Below are 23,754 nucleotides of genomic sequence, written 5' to 3' on the forward strand. Positions count from 1 at the left end.
TAATATGTGCTTGCTATAATAAATGTCCTTGTGTGAAATGTATCCCGTTCGTCGTCTCTTTCGACATTGAAAGTGCCATCTTGCATCACGGAAAGAATTGGTAGACGGGTGTCAGCATCCAGTAAATATAATCGCATCCGTCGAGGTCGGCGATAACACCGCTCGGTTATCCCTGAAGCACGGAACGGACCGCTTAAGCGGTTCATGTCCTCGGCCGGCCTGCGGCGAGGTACAATCGCCCGGTTAATTACTCGCGCAGGTACTTAGGTAGGTCGAATTTGGCGAACAACCCTATCCTGCGCGAGTGGCCAATTGGCACGATTGTGGTGAGGTCGAAAGACCCACCGGTGACTAGCTCCCGGCATTGTTCCGGGAGGGTCAAGACACAATTGTCCGTTCTGGTGGACGACGCGGTCGCGATTCGAGTTACGTGGCCGATTGCACGCCGGGTGGGCCAGAATTCGTAACACTGGTGTCAGAAGTGGGATTTAAATCCACCTCGGTCTCCAACTAAATTTACGGGAGTCGGACCAGGGGTGTGCGAAGCAACCCCCTCCCTCCCCCCCCCCCGTTCCCTCCAAATTACGAGTGAGCTAAATTAATTCTTTCCGAGAAATAAAATTGAGTTTCAAGGCGAACGGGTGCCGGGGTAGATATGGAGTTAGAAATGGTAGAATCCATGGCTCAGGACGGAAACCCCGAGCAGGAAATGTTTGTGATGCAGGAGCAATTTCCCCCTCAACCGGACCCAGAGTTCGAAATGGGTGTGGCAGCGGCCGCTGTGTATGACACCTCCCCTCCCCCTCTCCGCCAAAACCCCCCAATCCTGGCCGAATCGGCTCAGCCGAGTGCACCCGACATGGCCCTGCTATGCGCCATGCTGGCGGCAATGAAAGCGAAAATGGATCCAAACACAAACAAAATGGAAGAACTGCGGGAAGAGATGCAGCAAATGGGCCGAGGCCTGAAGGCGGGCATGAAGGCAATTGCGTGCAGTGAAATGCGGACAACGGAGTGCGTAATGGCGACGCCACATGCTGGGGAAACGAGCTTAGGGGGAGTGCAACGGCTGTCAGGCCCGCAAGGGAGGCGGGAACGGATCAAGTAATTCGGGAGACGTGTTGGGCGAGGGTCGTGACAGAGAAAGCAACAGTGACGGTGACACAGAGGGAAGAATGAAATGGGGGTGACGGAGACGTCCATGAGACATGTAGAGACGAGGGAGATAACAAACGCGGTGATGGAAATAAAATGTACAGAGACACGGGAGATAGAGGGGGAAGTGAAAGAAACAAAACACGAGCACACACATACGGAGGTAGTGGGGGACCATGAGGGGGAGCTGGCAGAATGTTTTGTGACCCGGTGTGAGCAGCTGGATGGCCTCCTCCAGGAACGAGGGGAGGCAGTAAGCCCCCTTGAAGCAGTTTACGACCAGGTGGGTCCGGTCGAGCCTTGCAAGGTAAAGGGGATGAGTGAGGCGAACGGGTGCACAGAGAGCTTGGGGTGAATGGAGACCCCGGGAGCCCGAGAGGTGACGCGAATCCCCAGCGTGATTGTCCTGGTGTGTGTCGTGTCGAGGTGTGTGTTTACGAGTGTGGCGAAATGCGTGCTGCAACGCACGCATAGCGCAGGTGCAAGGGCGTGTGTGAGAGCGACAGGTGGTTGACAAAGACCCCGGGTATGAGTGAGACCCCGTGTGTGGAAGAAACCCCGCGTGTGAGTGGTGTGGTGGCAAGTGTGCCGAAGTGCGTGCTTCCCAGCACGCCGTGTGTGAGTGAAACACCGGGTGTGAGTGTCACCGCGTGTATGAGTAGAAGGGTGTGTGAAAGAGAGACCATGTGTGTGACAGAGTGGTATGCAAGGGAGATGACGGTCGGCATGCGGGAGCACGCAGCCGCGTCTCCGAGTGTGAGTGTAATGGTGAGGTGTGTGAGTCTCGTGACACGCGGGAGTTTGAGCACGTGGGGGGGAATGGAGACGGCAACAGATGGAAAAAGGCCGTGTAGCGGCCATAGTTATTTCGAGGACCGCGCCGGGTTTGCACACCAGCGAGCGTGAGGTTTGGGCCGTGCTTCGCACGAGGCCGCCACGTGCGCGCTTGCGGGAGTGAAACCCGGTCCGTAAACGCACGCGGTGGATGTTGCCGATCCCGCGGACAGACAAAAGGTAGGCTGGATAATGAATTCGGAACGGATGGGTTCTCCAGGCGGGCGTGTGTGTGAAGCTCTATGTGGCCTGCGCAGTGTGTTCTGTTCGCAGAGCGCACGACGCAGGTTACGGATGGGCAGAGCACATGTGTTCGCGTGGGGAACCCCTCGAAATGTGAGGTTTGCTTTTGGAATGCGAAGGGTGACGTCAGGGCTGCATGTGTGGTTGGGATCCGGCAGGAGGGTGAATCCCTGCCGGATGGTGCCGTCCGTAGGGACGAGGTACGTGAGCAGCTGCATGACGTCACGGGCAAGGTGCAAGGTGCAAGGTGCGTGAGCTGCGAGTTGCCGCGCTGGTGCTGTGCATGTGAAAAAAAAAATGCAGAACAAAAGCAGGCCTCTCTTTCAGGTGAACAGGATTCCCAGGCAAGGGGTGGAAGACCCCCGAGCCAGGGCACAGGACACCAATAGTTAGGGGGAAGGGTTAGCCTAGTTAGACCGACTTCATGGGGCAGGGGTAAGTCCTCATGGAGTCTGTGGAATGGATTAGGTAGAGGGATTTAGATGAGATTTAGGAAGTGAAATGGAAAATGGATTTTGAGGACAGAGACAGACTGTGGATGTGTAGTGGGGACGTAGCTTAGCTACATAGTGTTAAAAGGAACGTGCTGTAGTTTAAGGGATGATGTGGGAGCACAAGGTGGTTCGGGGAAGTAGTGAGCAGGATGGCAGAATTCAGTGATGGGTGAGTTGAAGAGTGGAAAGGAGACATGTTGACTGAGTGAGACCAGCGGGTCTGTATGGATTGAGCGAATGTGGTATGCAGGGTGCGATGAGTGATTGGGGGTAGGAGTGATTCCCGCCCAAGGGACCCCGGGGTCAGAGTAATGTGAGTTAGTGGGTGAGTCAAATTGACGAAATGGAGGTCGTTTTGCTGTTGGTGGGAATGTAGGCTCGATACCCGTTTGGAGGGGTGCAGGAGCCCTGTTGACGGGCTGGCAGCGTGGCTGCAAAAGGTGAGTATTGCTGAGTGGGTACCCCGGGCACCGGGCTAGTCGGCCACGGTAGGCCAAGGGCTCATGGGGGGCCGGGATAGCATAATGGGCACGGGTGACCCGCTGATGCGGGGCCCGGGGCGCCATACGCCGCGTGGGCAGTGCGTGAGCACGGGTGACCCTCGGAAAGGGGCCTGGGGCTCCAGCCTGCCACGTTAGCATTGAGGGGCAGTTGCCAGGGAGGGCACTCCCCAGTGTTTAGGGAGCTGGTAGGCTCGGAGGCAGTCTAGTGCCCGGGGGTGCCATTGTTGGGAATCGGCAGAGGGTAGTTCCTGCCAAGGGAGCCACGCGTCCCAGCCACGAAACCGTGTGAGGGCACGGGGGGAAAACTCGAGGGCATGGCCCGGAATTTGCGAGGACACCAACACAGGCGATGGGAATCTTGGTTGTTAGAACCGATAGGTTAAGCGAGAGGTGCTTTTGGAAAGCCCCAGGGAAGTTTAAAAGTTAATTCTTAGGGTAGATTAGGAAGTGTACCCCTCCGCTCCATCCATCCCTTCGCTCTCGTTGTGGGCCGCTGGACCCACTTTGGGTAAAAGATTGCTGAAATCTGAGGAGGCCATCCTGACGCTTGAATTGGGCCTCGACACAGGACGCAAGCTTCCCTTATTCCCCTCCAGGAAGGGAACGTAGGGGTTGGGAGTAGGCTAGGAGACGATAGGTTAGCCGAACAAGGACAGTAATAGGGGTTCGGGGACGAATTGTAGTGGGGAAATAAGTAAAAATAAAAACAAAAAAATATGTTGGGGCTAAATTTGTTTTTGCAAATTATGGGAGTGGGTATGGACAGAGACAAGCAAAGGCGATAGGTTGGGAGGGAGACAGTAAGGTAGGTCCGAGCCCACCCTCCGAGTGGCCAGCACCACCGCACTCCTTCCATGAACCTCCGTTTCAAGGCAAGAGGCTGGCCACTTCATCGGCTGGCTGTTTTGCTTCGAGGCCTGTGCCGGCCACGTCATCTGCCGGCTGTGTTTGCTACAGCGGCCTTGCCATGCCATGCCTTGTCTGCCTGCCTTTGCCTTGATCCATGCCTGCTGTCAGGTCAGGTCAGGTATGGGAGCATGTGCCAGAACAGCACGTCGCTGCGTCCACTTTCCGCCGGTACTCCAGGGGCCTCCGTCTGGCCATCCCCCAGGCAGATGCCAGGCCCATCCCCATCTCCTTGAGATGATGGTCAACCTGTTGCAACCATGAGGCACGTGGTCGACCCACTGGCCTCCTCCACTCATGAGACTCCCTCACTGAGAGAATCTGGTGAGCAGGATCAGAGTCAGGAAAACGAGCCACATGTCCATACAGCCGCAACTGACGCTCACGGACTATGCAGGTAACAAATCTCATCCGAGTCTCTCTCAGCAACCGCTCGTTGGACACAAAATCCGACCAGCGATAGCCAAGGATTCTCCGAAGAGACCTGGTACCAAAGGAATTAAGTCTCCGTCTCAGATCCTTGGTCAGAGTCCAAGTCTCGCACCCATAGAGCAAGACTGGAAGTACCAAGGACCTGAAGACTCGGACTTTCGTCCTCCCGCACAGGTACCGGCAGCGCCACACCCCATGATCCAGTGAATCCATGACTCCCCAGGCCCGACCCAGACGTCTATTGACCTCTGACTCGCAGCCAGCAGAGACATGAATATCACTGCCAAGGTAAGTGAATCTCTCCACGACCTCAACATCCTCACCACAAACAGACACAGACAGGACAGCAGCATCCAAGATGTCACCGAAAGCCTGGATCTTAGTTTTGACCCAAGAAACCCGTAATCCCAACGGCTCCGACTCCTCATTCAGCACCTCGAGGGCCCCCAAGAGGATGTCTAAAGTCTCCGCAAAGATGACTGCATCATCTGCAAAGTCAAGGTCCAAGATCTTGACATTCCCAAATGACGCACCGCAACTTGATCTCTCCGACATCCTCCCTAGAATCCAGTCCATACAAGTGCTGAAAAGTGTGGGGACAAGTACACATCCCTGACGAACTCCAGTAACAACTGGAAATAAGTCAGAGATGGTACCACCACACTTCACAGCACTCTCAGTACCAGAGTAGAGTTCAGACATCAGATCGATCAGTTTTGGTGGCACCCCACGAAGACCAAGAATCCTCCAGAGGACATTGAATTCACTGAATTCACTGAATTGAATTCGATTCACTGAATCGAACACTTTACAGAGATCAACATAGGCTGCAAGCAGGCCCTGCCGAAACTCTCGTCTGCGTTCGGTGAGGACACGAAGTGCAAGGATACGGTCAATCGTTGACCTCTTTGGTGTAAAGCCTGACTGCTCTGGACGCTGGTGCTCAAGCAGATGGTGGCGAACCCTATCGAGAATTATCCGAGCAAAGACCTTGCCCGGCACTGAGAGCAGCGTCACCCCTCGGTAGTTGTTGCAGTCTTGGCGATCACCCTTCCCTTTCCAGAGAGGGACAACAAGGCCCCTCTTCCAGTCAGTTGGGATGATGCCTGTGTTCCAGGCAGAGCACAAAACTGCATGCAACGACACGAGTGCAGCATTTCCACCAGCCTCGAGAAGTTCGGCATGGATGCCACAGATCCCTGGAGCTTTGCCCCGTTTCGACTGGTTCACCGCAGCCCGTGTTTCCACAAGCGTAGGTGGACCACAGTTGATTCGAGGGTCAGCAACAGGGATTGTAACACCCTTTACGTCCAACTCGACAGTTGGGGGATCAGCCTGGTACAACCGCTCAAAGTAACCGGCCCAGCGGGCCTTCACTTCAGACTCCTCTGTCAAGAGCCTACCACTCTCTGCTCGAACTGTAGTGCTCCGAGGGATGGGCTTGGATGAACGTAATGCGCGAATTCCCCTGTAAGCGGGACGAGAATCACCTGTCCACAGGTGATGCTCTACCCCCTCACAGATTCCTCGCACATAGGCCTCCTTGTCCACCCTCAGTGCACGTACAGTTTTACGCCTCAGCTCCCTGAACAGCTCAGCTCTGCCATTCAGCCTGGCCCTGCGACTCTGGTCAATGGTATCCAGTGTCCCTTGGGAGACAAAATTCTTCTTTGCCCTGCGGTGAGCTCCAAGGTATCCACCGGCAACATCAAGGACGGTGGTCTTGAAGGCGCTCCACAACTCTTCAGGACCCCCCAAAGCACCCAGACCCCCCCAAGTGTCCACTCAGCCTGTTCGCAAACTCCTCAGCTACTCTCTCATCCCTGAGCTTGGCAACATCCAGCCTCGGCTGGGATGGTACCATTCTCCAGGATTTAAGGTGCAGCTTTAGAGTTGCTACAACAAGCCTGTGGTCAGTATTGAGGAACTGAGCACTCCGGTGGACCCTGCAGTTCTGGATCATCCTCCAACGACCGTCAATGAGGACATGGTCAATCTCCTTTGCCACACCGCCAGCGTTGGAATACCAAGTCCAGCGATGAGCTTGTGGGCGCTGAAACCATGAACCAGCCACCCTAAGTCCATGACTTCTTGCAAAGTCAAGGAACTTAGTGCTATTCTGGTTCATAGTTCCTGACCCATGGGGACCAACACACACCTCATAACCGTCCCTATCAGTTCCAGTCGATGCATTGAAATCCCCCAAGACTAGAAGTGTATCTCGTCTGGGGCACTGATCAACCACATACTCGAGTGTGGCGTAGAATGCATCCTTCACGGTGAGATCACTCGCCTCAGTCGGAACATAAACAGAGACCAGGGAAATGACACCTAAGGAGTGACGAATCCTTAATCTCATGATACGCTCGTTGACCGGTGTTACCTCAATTATCATTGGGGTCAGCTTATTGGACACAGCTACAGCAACTCCTTGGGTATGGTAACCATCAGAGCGACCAGACCAATAGTAGGTGTAACCACCCACCATTATCTCGCCGCAATCCGGTCTCCGAACCTCAGAGAGAGCTGCAATCCCGATGTCCAAACACTTGAGCTCAGATGATAACAGAGACAGGTGATCATCCTCTCTTAGGGATAGGACATTCCAGGCACCCACCCGAAGGGACCGCCTCAGGTTAACCAAAGGAGACCGCCGTCTAGTGGACGACACCTCAGCACCACTCCGACACACTCTCCCGCAATCTGACCCTGGGATGTTACCCCGTGGTTTCCCTCCTATCATCAAAGATTGGGGGTCCCGAAGGCTTTTCCCCAATCCCGTCATCCGGTGAGCTGCCCTGCGAAGGGAAGCTGCACAGGAGGTACTCCCACGGAGTGGGTTTTCAGATTTTTTTGCGTTTTTGCGTTTTGTGGAATGAAGGGTTTTACGGTGGCCGGAGTGCAAATCCTGCCACCAACCTCCTAATAAGAAGTGACCCAACTGCAGGAGGACGTCCGCAGACACAGTTGGGCACTAGATATGGATGGCCGTTGGCTCACAAGGAGCTCCTCCGCCCTTTGACAGGTTTTGTTTTTAATCCTGCTGGGTGTCCATATCCAAACACCCTCCTCACCAGAAAACCTGGTGGGGGAGACGGTTTAGTCGCCGACAACCCGACCGTGGAACAGGTTAGTACAGGTTTACATGGTACCTGTAGCAGGTCACAGATTGAACCTGACCTGCTGCCCTCGTCCATTTTGCCCCGTTCTGTTTTGCATCCCCTGCCCCCCCCCCCCCTTGTTCATTGCCATGTGCGCCAGGATCCTCGCGCAAGTTTGCAGGGACTGCCCTGTTGGCAGCTGCAACACGGGACTGCACTGGCAGCCCGTGCAACGTTTGTCAGTTCACTGCACTAATTTAAGAAGGGGGAGGCCTTGGATTGCGTTTAAGCAGCCTGGCCCCCTGCTTGTGACGGTTGTTTCTTCCCGCAGAGTCCATCGATCCTGGGCCATGGAATAGTGTAAATTATAAGGTTAAGTTGTTAAGTTGTGTATTGTATATGAGTGCGCCCCCGGCATATATGTCATAGCGCCGGCATTTTATTACAGTCGTCTGTATGAGTTTGTTTGTTTAGTTAGTTACTCAGCCCGTAGGTTATTTATTTTGGGGACACGAATACACTGAATGTCGCACTCAGGGATCCAAAGGTAAAACGTATTAGGGGAGAACTTACACATGATGGCACACGAAAATTCGACGACTCGGGACGAGTCTGTAAAAAAGGAGGGAGTAGTGTTACGGCTGTGGAAATTCGCAATACACCATAAAGGGTCCTTAGATCAGTTATGACGCTAAGTTTATGTGCAGACAGTTCCCCACCGTTTTTTTAAGGAAATTCATGTGATTCATCGGGCTGCGACTCTTTGAGATAGCCGTTTTTCTGTTCTATCGTTATTTTGGACCGTCCGAAAACTTCAAATGAAGGCCCCGTGAAAGGTCTACAATGGCACGTGAGTTTTCCTGCCTTTTTGCGGTGCCGGGGCTGACGGAAGAGGCTGCGAGAGCTCGCTGGCGATTGGTGGATACGGGGTGTGAGACCGCCGTGAGGAGGAGATGGCCCTTTTCGAGGAGCTTCTCGAAAGGGCGAGAGGAGAGGCGGAGACAAAAAGGGGGTGGAGCGAAGGGACGGAGCCCCACGCTATATAGGGCGGACCGCGCGAGGGCTCGGGCTCGGGCTCGGGCTCTCTCCTGTCTGGATCCTCATGTTTGAGCTCTCCTCTCTCTCCTGCCTGGATCGTCGTGTTTGAGCTCTCCTCTCTCTCCTGTTTGGATAATCATGTTGGATTCTTCCTCTCTCTTGGTGGACGTCGTGTTTGAGCGCTCCTCTCTCCTACCTGGATCATCGTGTTGGATTCTTCCTCTCTCCTGCCTGGATCGTCGTGTTTGGATTCCTCGGGCTCTGGATCATCGTGTTTGGATTTGTCGGGCTCTGGATCGTCGAAGTGGGCTCTGGATCGTCGAAGGCTCATCTCTCCCTCTGGTCGCCAAGTCGTGAGGGTTGCGAGCAGTAGTCCCGGGTCGAGGTGCGCACGAGAGGAGAGTGCCGGAGAGGGCTCGCCGACCGTCGCCCCTCGAGGGGGCAGGTAACCAGCACGGTCTCACGGGACTATTCAGTAACCTACGGCCCACGGCATAAAGGTTTACAAACCCTGTCTACCCCCTTGCCTATGAGAGGGTTTTTGTTTGCTTTTGTATGACTGCTGTGGTGCCGTGTCCCTGTAAGTAGACCTGTGTAAGTGCCTGTAAATTCCTAATAATTATAGTCGGTAGTATTGCTTTCATTGCTTTCTTGCCTGCATCCATGTTTCATTTTGATTTGCCTTGCTTGAAAATATGTGCATGATTCCTTGCTTGTGTTGTGTGTGTAATATGTGCTTGCTATAATAAATGTCCTTGTGTGAAATGTATCCCGTTCGTCGTCTCTTTCCCCATTGAAAGTGCCATCTTGTATCATGGAAGGAATTGGCAGACGGGTGTAAGCACCCAGCAAATAGAATCACATCCGTCGAGGTCAGCGATAACACCACTCGGTTATCCCTGAAGCACGGAACGGACTGCTTAAGCGGTTCGTGTCCTAGGCCGGCCTGTGGCGAGGTACGATCGCCCGGTTAACTACTCGTGCTGGTACTTAGGTCGGTCGAATTTGGCGAACAACCCTATCCTGCGCGGGTGGCCAATCGGCACGATTGTGGTGAGGTTGAAAGACCCACCCGTGACGAGCTCCCGGCGTTGTTCCGGGAGGGTCACGACAGAATTGTCCGTTCCGGTGGACGACGCGGTCGCGATTCGAGTTACTTGGCCGATCGCACGCCGGGCCGGCCAGAATTCGAAACAATATGTTTTATTACAGACTTTCTTAGTTTTGAACGATTATGGTATACTTTAAAAAAATAAAAGTTTTAATAATCGAAAAGAAGTTCGTTTTCCAAATCTAACAACTTTTTTTGTTGCTGTCTCACCTGCTGGTAAGATTGGAATGATTCAAAGTTTATGAATTGTTCTATCTGGAGGATTGGGTCATGTTATAATATTGACAAGATTTGTGTGTTGTGGATGATGAGTTATTCTAATGAGTTGTTTGTCACTGTAGTGGGTTGTGGATGAACCAACTACCGTACCTTTGGCCACCATCTCAATCATATTCACTTTCATCTTCATGCTGGAGGTATTTGCCCTCCCTCTTATTCCTAAATTTTCATTTTACTTTACTCATAGATGATGACGTGTAGTCTACACAGCTGTTTGTAATTTAACTTGCATCTCAGCAGAACAGAGATGATGGTTTCTTGCAATGCAACCCCCTTGAGAACCCAATGATCCCATGACTATTTGATATTGAATGATGAAAGCAACTATTCAACAGAACGTTCCTCTTTGTTCCAGTTGTACCATTTCTGAACTGCATTATAAATTAGATGATCAAATGCAGGATATTGAAGTATTCTCACCTGCTGAACTTGTTCAAAGTAGTGTGATTACTTTTTGAGATTGCAAATGTGATGTTAACACAAACCTGCAACACACACACACACACACACACACACACACACACACACACACACACACACACACACACACACACACACACACACACACACACACACACACACACACACACACACACACACACTATTAACAACCACAATAATTCCCAGGTTTGCCAGGGGAAATTTTTGGCCAAAGTCTTTCACTTACAAACCGGCTGGCCAGGTCTGATACTTGACTAAGTATTTGAGGCAGGAATATGTAATTTGGACAGGGTGCCGGTGACGGCTTGCCTACTCTTCATGAAGAACACAGTTGGATTTTTAACAACAACCACATAATGCCGGCAGACCGGACGCCAGTTTAGATGGACAACACATATTAGTGAATGAGATAGAAGGTGTTGGCTTTAGGGTCTCACCCTAACAGGTCTCCAAGTTGTCTGGCACTTGTATCTGCCAATGTCCTGCAGTTGTCTGAAGAATCTCTGACAAATACAATCACAAGATTGCATTTTCATTCTGCGATGGATTTCACTGGGATTCACACCCTCACTTCCCAAGAAACGGATGACAGAACTTTTCTCCTCCCTGGTGCATGCTTCCAATGGAGCCACCATCTTGGAATTGCACCACTGACGTCATACACTCAATGTTGCCAGATCTAAAACAGGCAAAACATGACTCTTACCCATAGATATAACATATGTCATCTACAACTACACACGTTACATTCTCAAATTTATATCGCCATTTTAAGGTTACTAATTGACCGCCCCTCATATCTCTCCATTTCTCCTGCATTCATTTCAAAACACACACACACACACACACACACACACACACACACACACACACGTTAGATGTTACTATGCAATAAATTCGATTTGTGAGGACCAGACATGAGTGTGTGTGTGTGTGTGTGTGTGTGTGTGTGTGTGTGTGTGTGTGTGTGTGTGTGTGTGTGTGTGTGTGTGTGTGTGTGTGTGTGTGTGTGTGTGTGTGTCTTCAGGTCACCATGAAATGCATTGCTATGTCACCCGGAGGATTTTGGCAAAGCCGGAGGAATCGATATGACCTGCTTGTCACAGGATTGGGTTTAGTTTGGGTCATGACTTACTTTTCACTGCAGGTCTTGCTCGCTCACCCAAACTCGTTCTCACCTGTCTGCTTACTTACCAGCATCAAACCCCATGTACAAATATGATTGGGCAACTTGTAGCTGTGCATTACTATGTGCCATACTGTGTGTGTGTACATGCGTGCGTGTTTTTCAGAATGAGTACAGCTACATGATGGGAGCTTGCATTATTGTCTTCAGATTCTTTTCCATTTGTGGAAAGCATGTAAGTTGTGTTCAACTAAAACAAGGTGAAGACAAGTTTAGTTGCCATAATTAAAATTTTTTTAAAAATTCTTTCAAGTAATGTCAATTGTTTGTCATTATTGGTACATTACAATGTCAGAATTTTAGAGAACCAGATTATCCCTCTAGCCCACCCCATGATAGTTTATTGTTATCATTTCATGTACAATATTTGAGAAATGAGAATCCTCTTGTTTGTAAGGTGATTCTAAATCCTCTCCACTGGGTGTGTTCAGGCCACACTGAAGATGTTGCTGCTAACTGTGGTGGTGAGTATGTATAAGAGCTTCTTCATCATCGTTGGGATGTTCCTGTTGCTGCTTTGTTACGCCTTCGCAGGCGTCGTACTGTTTGGTACCGTTAAGTATGGCGAAAATATTAACAGGTGTGTAGACACATTGCATTCATGTACAATGTACATCGGAATAGATTGCACGTGTGGAGAAGTCTCGTATGATGTATTCATACAGTACCTTGAATGGTTTTATGGGTGCAGTACAATGATGATCTGATTTTATTATGCAAGCTGAAAACTTTGACAGGACATCCTCAAAAGCATTCATGCAAAGTTTATGTCTGAGTTTTGGTGTGTGCATTTTCAAAAAAAAAACCATAAACATTATTCCCACAGTCATATGTGTACACAAGTTAAAGAAACTTTTACTTTCGGGTTATATCTTTCTCTTTGTCTTTGTCTTTCTCTCTCCCTCTCTCACTCTCTCCCCTTTTCTTGTTGTTTATTTCATTCAACCTTTTCACCACTGCCCTCCTGTAGATATGCTGTGGCTTTACCCGCTGCTGTTTTACCCTCAGTCACCTTTTTCTAACATGAGCCGACATTTTGCAACATTTTCGATATGCGTCCATCATGAAATAATACTTTTTTTTGTTCTATTTTCCTTAAATTCGAGCTGTGGTTAATGGCAAAGCAAGGGAGGAAAAAAGCTCCAAAGCCTCTGATCACAAGTCATGATTATAGAGCATCAACGATGTCATGCCTTGTGGTACTCGCAGGTTACCCTTACATACAGTCTCGACAACAATTTATACATCCTCTTTTCTCTTTCCCCTAGTAGGCGATTGTGTGCTGCTACTTTGGCCACATTCAAAATTCTTATCCTAATCTGTTTGAGGCACTGCCTCTGGAACATACTCATGCCCCAAGAAATGATGCAACCAGCAGCTGGGTGGCACATGCAGACGAATGATTTGCAACCCAAATAACCTAGCTTTCTATGAGTGGTAAATTTCGTCCTGGGAATTAATAAATTTTGTAAATATCGTATGTTGCAAACACAAATAACAATTTTGAAATGTATATATAGGATGCCGAATGTGGTTCGCAGGGCATATTTGTCAAGCCACATTCATTTCCCTCGACCATCATTTGCTTCTGATTTCAGTTAACCCCCTGCAGCAGATGTACCACATTCCTTTGTGTCTATGATGGCATAGTTCAAGCATGGATGCTAGGCCAAGTCCTTAATTATACTGCTCAGGATGTCAGGATTACTTGAAATTGACAACCCTGGTTTAGGTGTTTTTGTCTTGTCATTTGTCATCATGAATCAGTTTAAATAGTACATTCAATGTCATTTTAGTAGCATTTTGAAAAATCAGACATAACACATGCCTGGTGTTGGCTTAACAGTTAAGGTAGCTGGCTTAAGATCCGAGGTTCTTGAGTTCAAGCTCCTTTCTATAGTTTAACTAACACCAGGCGGGTTGATAAAGTTGACAGCCTGTCATCCTTCTGAAGTCGGCAAAATGAATACCAGCGTGCTGTTAGCAGGGGCTGTGCCCCCAGAAAATTATGCAGCCAAGCAGCCACATGCTGCATATGAATAAATAAATATGGCATAACACAGTCAGGACTCAGGCATAGCTTGGGCATAACTAAGACATAACAGTTTGTCAGACTTGTGATTAAGATAGAACTCGTTCTCAATATGAAGCTCAGTTTGAAAACAAAATAATGCATCATTATTATTTTAAGCTACTTGAATGAGAGCGCAAAATTGTTTAATTTTTTTTAAAAATTTAACCTGTCACATTAATTTATAAACAGATGCCCTCCCTACCTCCAAAAGGCGAGGAATCCCCCCTCACCCCCCAGGAGAGGTTTCAAAAAATTAACACCGCTCCCCTCCAACAAACGTCATGGGCCATGTTGGGGTCAAGCATAAAAAAAATAAAAATTTAATCACTGCCAAACAATTTATACCTTTGTAATGCATGTATCTGTCACTAAAAGGAGAAGCATCAGTCCATCTGTTCACCCGTCAAGCTTTATATTCCTGCTGTCATAGAATAATAAAAATGAAACCGTTGGAAAGCAAATAATCGATTTAATTGGTTGGAATGATAATAATTAATATTTTTGGTTGCAAAGCCAATAATCGAGTAACTTGGTTGGAATGATAATAATATATTTACTTGGTTGGAAAGATAATAATTGATATTCTTGGTTGGAAAGCTAATCATCGATTTACTTGGTTGGAATGATAATACTATATTTACTTGGTTGGAAAGCTAATAATCGATTTACTTGGTTGGAATGATAATAATATATTTACTTGGTTGGAACGATAATAATTGATATTCTTGGTTGGAAAGCGAATAATTGATTCACTTGGTTGGAATGATAATATTATATTAACTTGTTTGGAAAGATAATAATTGATATTCTTGGTTGGAAAGCAAATAATCGATTTACTTGGTTGGAATGAAAATATTATATTTACTTGGTTGGAAAGATAACAATTGATATTCTTGGTTGGAAAGCTAATCATCGATTTACTTGGTTGGAATGATAATATTATATTTACTTGGTTGGAAAGATAACAATTGATATTCTTCGTTGGAAAGCGAATAATCGATTTACTTGGTTGGAATGATAATAATCTATTTACCTGGTTGGAAAGCGAATAATCGATTTACTTGGTTGGAATGATAATATTATATTTACTTGGTTGGAAAGATAACAATTGATATTCTTGGTTGGAAAGCTAATCATCGATTTACTTGGTTGGAATGATATTATATTTACTTGGTTGGAAAGATAACAATTGATATTCTTCGTTGGAAAGCAAATCATTGATTTACTTGGTTGGAAAGCGAATAATCGATTTCCTTGGTTGGAATGATAATAATCTATTTACCTGGTTGGAAAGCGAATAATCGATTTACTTGGTTGGAATGAAAATAATATATTTACTTGGTTGGAAAGCGAATAATCGATTTACTTGGTTGGAATGATAATAATCTATTTACCTGGTTGGAAAGCGAATAATCAATTTACTTGGTTGGAATGAAAATAATATATTTACTTGGTTGGAAAGATAATAATTGAAATTCTTGGTTGGAAAGCCAATCATCGATTTACTTGGTTGGAAAGCAAATAATCGATTTACTTGGTTGGAATGATAATAATCTATTTACCTGGTTGGAAAGTGAATAATCGATTTACTTGGTTGGAAAGCGAATAATCGATTTACTTGGTTGGAATGATAATAATCTATTTACTTCGTTGGAATGATAATAATCTATTTACTTGGTTGGAATGATAATAATCTATTTACTTGGTTGGAAAGATAATAATTGATATTCTCGGTTGGAAACCGAGTCATCGATTTACTTGGTTGGAATGATAATAATCTATTTACCTGGTTGGAAAGCGAATAATCGATTTACTTGGTTGGAACAATAATAATATATTTACTTGGTTGGAAAGATAATAATTGATATTCTTGGTTGGAAGGCGAATAATCGTTTTACTTGGATGGAATGATAATCATCTATTTACCTGGTTGGAAAGCAAATAATCGATTTACTTGGTTGGAAAAGTAATAATAAATTTACTTGGTTGGAAAGATAATAATTGATAATCATGGTTGGAAAGCTTATCATTGATTAACTTGGTTGAAAAGCGAATAATCGATTTACTTGGTTGGAATGATAATAATCTATTTACCTGGTTGGAAAGCGAATAATCAATTTACTTGGTTGGAAAGCGAATAATCGATTTACTTGGTTGGAAAGCGAATAATCGATTTACTTGGTTGGAAAGCGAATAATCGATTTACTTGGTTGGAATGATAATAATCGGTTGACTTAGTTGGAATGAAAATAATTTATTTACCTGGTTGGAAAGCGAATAATCTCTTTTCTTGGTTGGAAAGTGAATAATCTATTTACCTGGTTGGAATGATAATAATCTATTTACCTGGTTGGAATGATAATCTATTTACCTGGTTGGAATGATAATAATCTATTTACCTGGTTGGAAAGCGAATAATCGATTTACTTGGTTGGAAAGCGAATAATCTATTTACTTGGTTGGAAAGCGTATAATCTATTTACTTGGTTGGAAAGCGCATTATCTATTTACTTGGTTGGAAAGCGAATAATCTATTTACTTGGCTGGAAAGCGAATAATCTATTTACTTGGTTGGAAAGTGAATAATCGATTTACTTGGTTGGAATGACAATAATCTATTTACCTGGTTGGAAAGGGAATAATCGATTTACCTGGTTGGAATGATAATTATCTATTTCCCTGCATGGAAAGTGCATAATCGATTTACTTGGTTGGAATGTTAATAATCTATTTACCTGGTTGGAAAGCGAATAATCGATTTACTTGGTTGGAAAGCAAATAATATATTTATCTGGTTGGAAAGCGAATAATCTATTGACTTGGTTGGAAAGCGAATAATGAATTTACTTGGTTGGAAAGTTAATAATCTATTTTCCTGGTTGGAAAGTGAATTATCGATTTACTTGGTTGGAAAGCGAATAATCGATTTACTTGGTTGGAGTGATAATAATCGATTAACTTGGTTAGAAAGATAATAATTGATATTCTTGGTTGGAAAGCGGATCATCGATTCACTTGGTTGGAAAGCGAATAATCGATTTACTTGGTTGGAAAGCGAATAATCTATTTACCTGGTTGGAATGATAATTATCTATTTACCTTGTTGGAATGATAATAATCTATTTACTTGGTTGGAATGATAACAATCTATTTACCTGGTTGGAATGATAATAATCTATTTACCTGGTTGGAAAGATAATAATCTATTTACCTGGTTGGAATTATAATAATCTATTTACCTGGTTGGAATGATAATCATCTATTTACCTGGTTGGAATGATTATAATCTATTTACCTGGTTGGAAAGCGAATAATCGATTGACCTGGTTGGAATGATAATTATCTATTTACCTGCTTGGAAAGCGCATAATCGATTTACCTGGTTGGAAAACGAATAATCGATTTACTTGGTTGGAAAGCGATTAATATATTTATCTGGTTGGAAAGCGAATAATCTATTTACTTGGTTGGAAAGCGCATAATCTATTTACTTGGTTGGAAAGCGAATAATCTATTTACTTGGTTGGAAAGCGATTAATATATTTATCTGGTTGGAAAGCGAATAATCTATTTACTTGGTTGGAAAGCGCATAATCTATTTACTTGGTTGGAAAGCGAATAATCTATTTACTTGGTTGGAAAGCAAATAATGAATTTACTTGGTTGGAAAGCGAATAATTGATTTACTTGGTTGGAAAGTGAATAATCTATTTTCCTGGTTGGAAAGCGAATTATCGATTTACTTGGTTGGAATGATAATAATCGACTTACTTGGTTGGAAAGATAATAATTGATATTCTTGGTTGGAAAGCTTATCATCGATTTACTTGGTTGGAATGATAATAATCTATTTACTTGGTTGGAAAGGGAATAATCGATTTACTTCGTTGGAAAGCGAATAATCTATTTACTTGGTTGGAAAGCGAATAATCGATTTACTTGGTTGGAAAGCGAATAATCGATTTACTTGGTTGGAAAACGAATCATCGATTTAATTGGTTGGAATGATAATAATAGATTTACTTGGTTGGAAAGAAAATAATTGATATTCTTGGTTGGAAAGCTTATCATCGATTTACTTGGTTGGAATGATAATAATCTATTTACTTGGTTGGAAAGGGAATAATCGATTTACTTCGTTGGAAAGCGAATAATCTATTTACTTGGTTGGAAAGCGAATAATTGATTTACTTGGTTGGAATGCTCATAATATATTTACTTGGTTTGGAAGATAATAATCAATATTCTTGGTTGGAAAGCTAAACATCGATTTACTTGGTTGGAATGCAAATAATCGATTTACTTGTTAGGAATGATAATAATATATTTACTTCATTCGAAAGATAGTAATCGATATTCTTGGTTGGAAAGCTAATCTTCGATTAACTTGGTTGGAAAGCAAATAATTGATTTACTTGGTTGGAATGATAATAATCTATTTACCTTGTTGGAATGATAATAATCTATTTACTTGGTTGGAATGATAACAATCTATTTACCTGGTTGGAATGATAATAATCTATTTACCTGGTTGGAAAGATAATAATCTGTTTACCTGGTTGGAATTATAATAATCTATTTACCTGAGTTGGAATGATAATAATCTATTTACCTGGTTGGAATGATTATAATCTATTTACCTGGTTGGAAAGTGAATAATCGATTGACCTGGTTGGAATGATAATAATCTATTTACCTGGTTGGAATGATAATAATCTATTTACCTGGTTGGAATGATAGTAATCTATTTACCTGGTTGGAATGATAATAATCTATTTACCTGGTTGGAAAGCAAATAATCGATTTACTTGGTTGGAATGATAACAATATATTTACTTGGTTGGAAAGATAATAATTGATATTCTTGGTTGGAAAGCAAATAATGAATTTACTTGGTTGGAAAGCGAATAATTGATTTACTTGGTTGGAAAGTGAATAATCTATTTTCCTGGTTGGAAAGCGAATTATCGATTTACTTGGTTGGAAAGCGAATAATCGATTTACTTGGTTGGAAAGCGAATAATCGATTTACTTGGTTGGAAAGCGAATCATCGATTTAATCGGTTGGAATGATAATAATCGATTTACTTGGTTGGAAAGCGAATCATCGATTTAATCGGTTGGAATGATAATAATCGATTTACTTGGTTGGAAAGAAAATAATTGATATTCTTGGTTGGAAAGCTTATCATCGATTTACTTGGTTGGAATGATAATAATCTATTTACTTGGTTGGAAAGGGAATAATCGATTTACTTGGTTGGAAAGCGAATAATCTATTTACTTGGTTGGAAAGCGAATAATTGATTTACTTGGTTGGAATGCTCATAATATATTTACTTGGTTTGGAAGATAATAATCAATATTCTTGGTTGGAAAGCTAAACATCGATTTACTTGGTTGGAATGCAAATAATCGATTTACTTGGTAGGAATGATAATAATATATTTACTTCATTCGAAAGATAGTAATCGATATTCTTGGTTGGAAAGCTAATCATCGATTAACTTGGTTGGAAAGCAAATAATTGATTTACTTGGTTGGAATGATAATAATCTATTTACCTGGTTGGAAAGCAAATAATCGATTTACTTGGATGGAAAGTGAATAATCGATTTACTTGGTTGGAATGATAATAATATATTTACCTGGTTGGAAAGCGAATAATCGATTGACTTGGTTGGAATGATAATAATCGATTGACTGAGTTGGAATGAAAATAATTTATTTACCTGGTTGGAAAGCGAATAATCTCTTTACTTGGTTGGAAAGTGAATAATCTATTTACCCGGTTGGAATGATAATAATCTATTTACCTGGTTGGAATGATAATAATCTATTTACCTGGTTGGAATGATAGTAATCTATTTACCTGGTTGGAATGATAATAATCTATTTACCTGGTTGGAAAGCAAATAATCGATTTACTTGGTTGGAATGATAACAATATATTTACTTGGTTGGAAAGATAATAATTGATATTCTTGGTTGGAAAGCTAATAATCGATTTACTTGGCTGGAAAGATAATAATCGATTTACTTGGTTGGAATGATAAAAATCGATTTACTTGGTTGGAAAGCAAATAATCGATTTACTTGGATGGAAAGTGAATAATCGATTTACTTGGTTGGAAAGCGAATCATCGATTTAATCGGTTGGAATGATAATAATCGATTTACTTGGTTGGAAAGAAAATAATTGATATTCTTGGTTGGAAAGCTTATCATCGATTTACTTGGTTGGAATGATAATAATCTATTTACTTGGTTGGAAAGGGAATAATCGATTTACTTGGTTGGAAAGCGAATAATCTATTTACTTGGTTGGAAAGCGAATAATTGATTTACTTGGTTGGAATGCTCATAATATATTTACTTGGTTTGGAAGATAATAATCAATATTCTTGGTTGGAAAGCTAAACATCGATTTACTTGGTTGGAATGCAAATAATCGATTTACTTGGTAGGAATGATAATAATATATTTACTTCATTAGAAAGATAGTAATCGATATTCTTGGTTGGAAAGCTAATCATCGATTAACTTGGTTGGAAAGCAAATAATTGATTTAAATGGTTGGAATGATAATAATCTATTTACCTGGTTGGAAAGCAAATAATCAATTTACTTGGATGGAAAGTGAATAATCGATTTACTTGGTTGGAATGATAATAATATATTTACCTGGTTGGAAAGCGAATAATCGATTGACTTGGTTGGAATGATAATAATCGATTGACTGAGTTGGAATGAAAATAATTTATTTACCTGGTTGGAAAGCGAATAATCTCTTTACTTGGTTGGAAAGTGAATAATCTATTTACCCGGTTGGAATGATAATAATCTATTTACCTGGTTGGAATGATAATAATCTATTTACCTGGTTGGAATGATAGTAATCTATTTACCTGGTTGGAATGATAATAATCTATTTACCTGGTTGGAAAGCAAATAATCAATTTACTTGGTTGGAATGATAACAATATATTTACTTGGTTGGAAAGATAATAATTGATATTCTTGGTTGGAAAGCTAATAATCGATTTACTTGGCTGGAAAGATAATAATCGATTTACTTGGTTGGAATGATAAAAATCGATTTACTTGGTTGGAAAGCAAATAATCGATTTACTTGGATGGAAAGTGAATAATCGATTTACTTGGATGGAAAGTGAATAATTGATTTACTTGGTTTGAATGATAATAATCTATTTACCTGGTTGGAAAGCGAATAATCTATTTACCTGGTTGGAAAGCAAATAATCGATTTACTTGGATGGAAAGTGAATAATCGATTTACTTGGATGGAAAGTGAATAATTGATTTACTTGGTTTGAATGATAATAATCTATTTACCTGGTTGGAAAGCGAATAATCTATTTACTTGGTTGGAAAGCGAATAATCTGTTTACCTGGTTGGAATGATAATAATCTGTTTACCTGGTTGGAATGATAATAATCTATTTACCTGGTTGGAATGATAATAATCTATTTACCTGGTTGGAAAGTGAATAATCTATTTACCTGGTTGGAAAGTGAATTATCTATTTACCTGGTTAGAAAGTGAATAATTGATTTACTTGGTTGGAAAGCTCCTAATCGATTTACTTGGTTGGAAAGCTCCTAATCGATTTACTTGGTTGGAAAGCGAATTATCGATTTACTTAGTTGGAAAGCTAATAATCGATTTACTTGGTTGGAAAGTAAATAATCTATTTACCTGGTTGCAAAGTGAATTATCTATTTACCTGGTTAGAAAGTGAATAATTGATTTATTTGGTTGGAAAGGCAATAATCGATTTTCTTGTTTGGAAAGCAAATAATCTATTTACTTGGTTGGAAAGCGAATAATCCATTTACTTGGTTGGAAGGAAAATAATTGATATTCTTGGTTCGAAAGCTAATAATCTGTTCCCTCCCCACCCCCAATAAGTGCTCCTCCCCACTCCAATAAGCACCCTTCCTCAGGTGGAGAAGAATAAGAACCACTTTTTCACATTTTTTTGTTTATGTCTGCACTGTCGAGGCTCGTATGAGAGCCAACACACAGAAACGCGCAACAAGGTGTAGCGGGAGACAAAAGGGGGCGGGAGAGGGAAGGAAAAAAAAATCTTCAGACACGTAAGGCTGCCGATGAACTTTTCCATGGCGAGGGGGCACAATCCTAGGTGGGGTCGCCACTTTGACGCAGGATACCCAAATGGCTCGTTCTTCCCAGTAAGCTGGCACTAATTTTACCCATCCTCGAATAGATGACAGGCTGAATGAATCCACCTAGTGTTATTTTAACGGCACGATTCGGGCTCAAACTCAGGAACTTAAGATCTTAAGCCAGCCACCTTAAGCCATCACCAGCTCCCACCCTCCCTCTAGGAGGGGAGGAAATGCAGTGCTTTACAACAAATTTAGTTTTCAAACAAAATTTTAACATTCTATTTTAACCCTCCATTTGCCTTAAGTTATCACTGCCCCAGTCATTTTATCTCACTGACTGTATTTAAAGGGTTACTGTGGTGTGCCTGCAGTCCACGAAATTAATTTGATAAACACCGATTCTCATTTTCAGTTCAGTGATTATTTACAATCTGTCTCAGCAAAACCTGCTCTTGTATTAACAACAAGATCTTGTTTATTATTCTGCTTGTTTCCTTCCCTCCCTTGGTTCAGACACGCCAACTTTAGCTCTGCAGGAAAGGCCATTGCACTCTTATTCCGCATCGTCACTGGTGAAGATTGGAACAAGATCATGCACGACTGCATGGTGTGCTTTGGGTTCTTTATGGATAAGTATGATGGTGATCAAAACGTTTTCCCCTCTAATCATGAAGGAACCGGTCCTGAACCAGCAACACTCAGCACAGATGTTGGTCCTCTTCTATATAGTCTCCAGCCAGTGTAATACATTCCCCCATCACCTCCCCCAGTGATGGGTGATTTCCTGATGCCATTTGAGCAGAAATAATTTACCTTTTTTTGGTGGGGGGGGAGGGGAGGGGGCTCTGACTTTTTATTGTGAAAACATTTTGACTGTACCTTGCACGTATCTTTATTGCTAAAATAGCATGTTGTGGAGGATATCACCTCTTGAAGAGTCAGCTGTAATCTCGTAGTTAGTTTCTGCAGCTTGGTTGGTCAGAATTTATGCTCAAAGTCTGCCAGCAAGTTGTGCCGATGATAATCAAATAAAAGAGCAAATACAGAATTGAAGTCTTCAGGAGGAATCAGAACAGGTCAAGATGGAGTCATCAGGAGGAACCTCGATAGGATTCTGGTTTTAGCTGCTCCTCTTCTGCCCTCAAACACATCCAATCCCAGCCAAGTGAGACTCACAAAAACAATTTGCAACAGTTCACCTCTCCATAGACACACTGAAAAAGAAAGAGAGAAATTAAGAGTAAAATAGAGATAAATCCATCACACAATGCAATACAGTAACACCACCCCCCCCCCGCCCTCCCCTCACACCAGAATTTCTTTTCTCCTTCTCTGGTAAACTCCATGTTGATCTGTTTATTAGTGCCTGGTGCTCATTTTACCCCATGATCATGGGTTGTAAGGGCAACGCGATTGATGAAAATGTTGCCATAGCCAAAAAGTCCAGAAAAAAGTGGAAATTCTGGATCATATTGCATGCCGTGAATCCGCATCTTCAGTAGGTAGACTTTATGGTGTTAACAAGTCAACAATTAAGGAGGTGGTCAATAAATTTGGGGGCTTCCCCACATTGGATGCAGAGGTGGACAACATTGTGCAGCTGGCATGCAATGTGAGTGGTGAGGAGTTCGACGACAAGTAAGGAGGTGGTCAACAAATTTGGGGGCTTCCCCACGTTGGATGCAGAGGTGGACAACATTGTGCAGCTGGCATGCAATGTGGGTGGTGAAGAGTTCGATGATCAAGGAAGACCTGGACGAGCTTGTCAGAACTTAGGAAGTGGAAGAGGAAGAGGAACAGGAC

The 23,754-nt window shown here is 43.5% G+C and overlaps 1 protein-coding gene across 8 annotated transcripts in view; it reads left to right on the forward strand.

Annotated features, from left to right (window-relative positions):
* NALCN (sodium leak channel, non-selective) overlaps positions 1-23,754 on the forward strand; it is a 195,057-nt gene that overhangs the window by 149,147 nt on the left and 22,156 nt on the right. For 7 of the 8 annotated variants that reach the window (XR_015058942.1, XM_085883982.1, XM_085883986.1 and 4 more), the window contains 5 exons: positions 10,159-10,233; positions 11,565-11,684; positions 11,830-11,898; positions 12,155-12,303; positions 22,465-22,558. Coding sequence is in view for 7 of the 8 variants with exons in the window: in XM_085883982.1 (XP_085740108.1) it covers positions 10,159-10,233; positions 11,565-11,684; positions 11,830-11,898; positions 12,155-12,303; positions 22,465-22,558 (507 nt within the window). In the remaining variant the exon portion in view is untranslated. The remainder of the gene's footprint in view (positions 1-10,158; positions 10,234-11,564; positions 11,685-11,829; positions 11,899-12,154; positions 12,304-22,464; positions 22,559-23,754) is intronic. The other variant, XM_085883985.1, reaches the window with a different exon arrangement.

This window comes from Eptatretus burgeri, chromosome 6 (assembly GCF_056783735.1).
Source record: "Eptatretus burgeri isolate ZD-2024b chromosome 6, Ebu_testis_v1, whole genome shotgun sequence".
Classification (NCBI taxonomy): domain Eukaryota; kingdom Metazoa; phylum Chordata; class Myxini; order Myxiniformes; family Myxinidae; genus Eptatretus; species Eptatretus burgeri.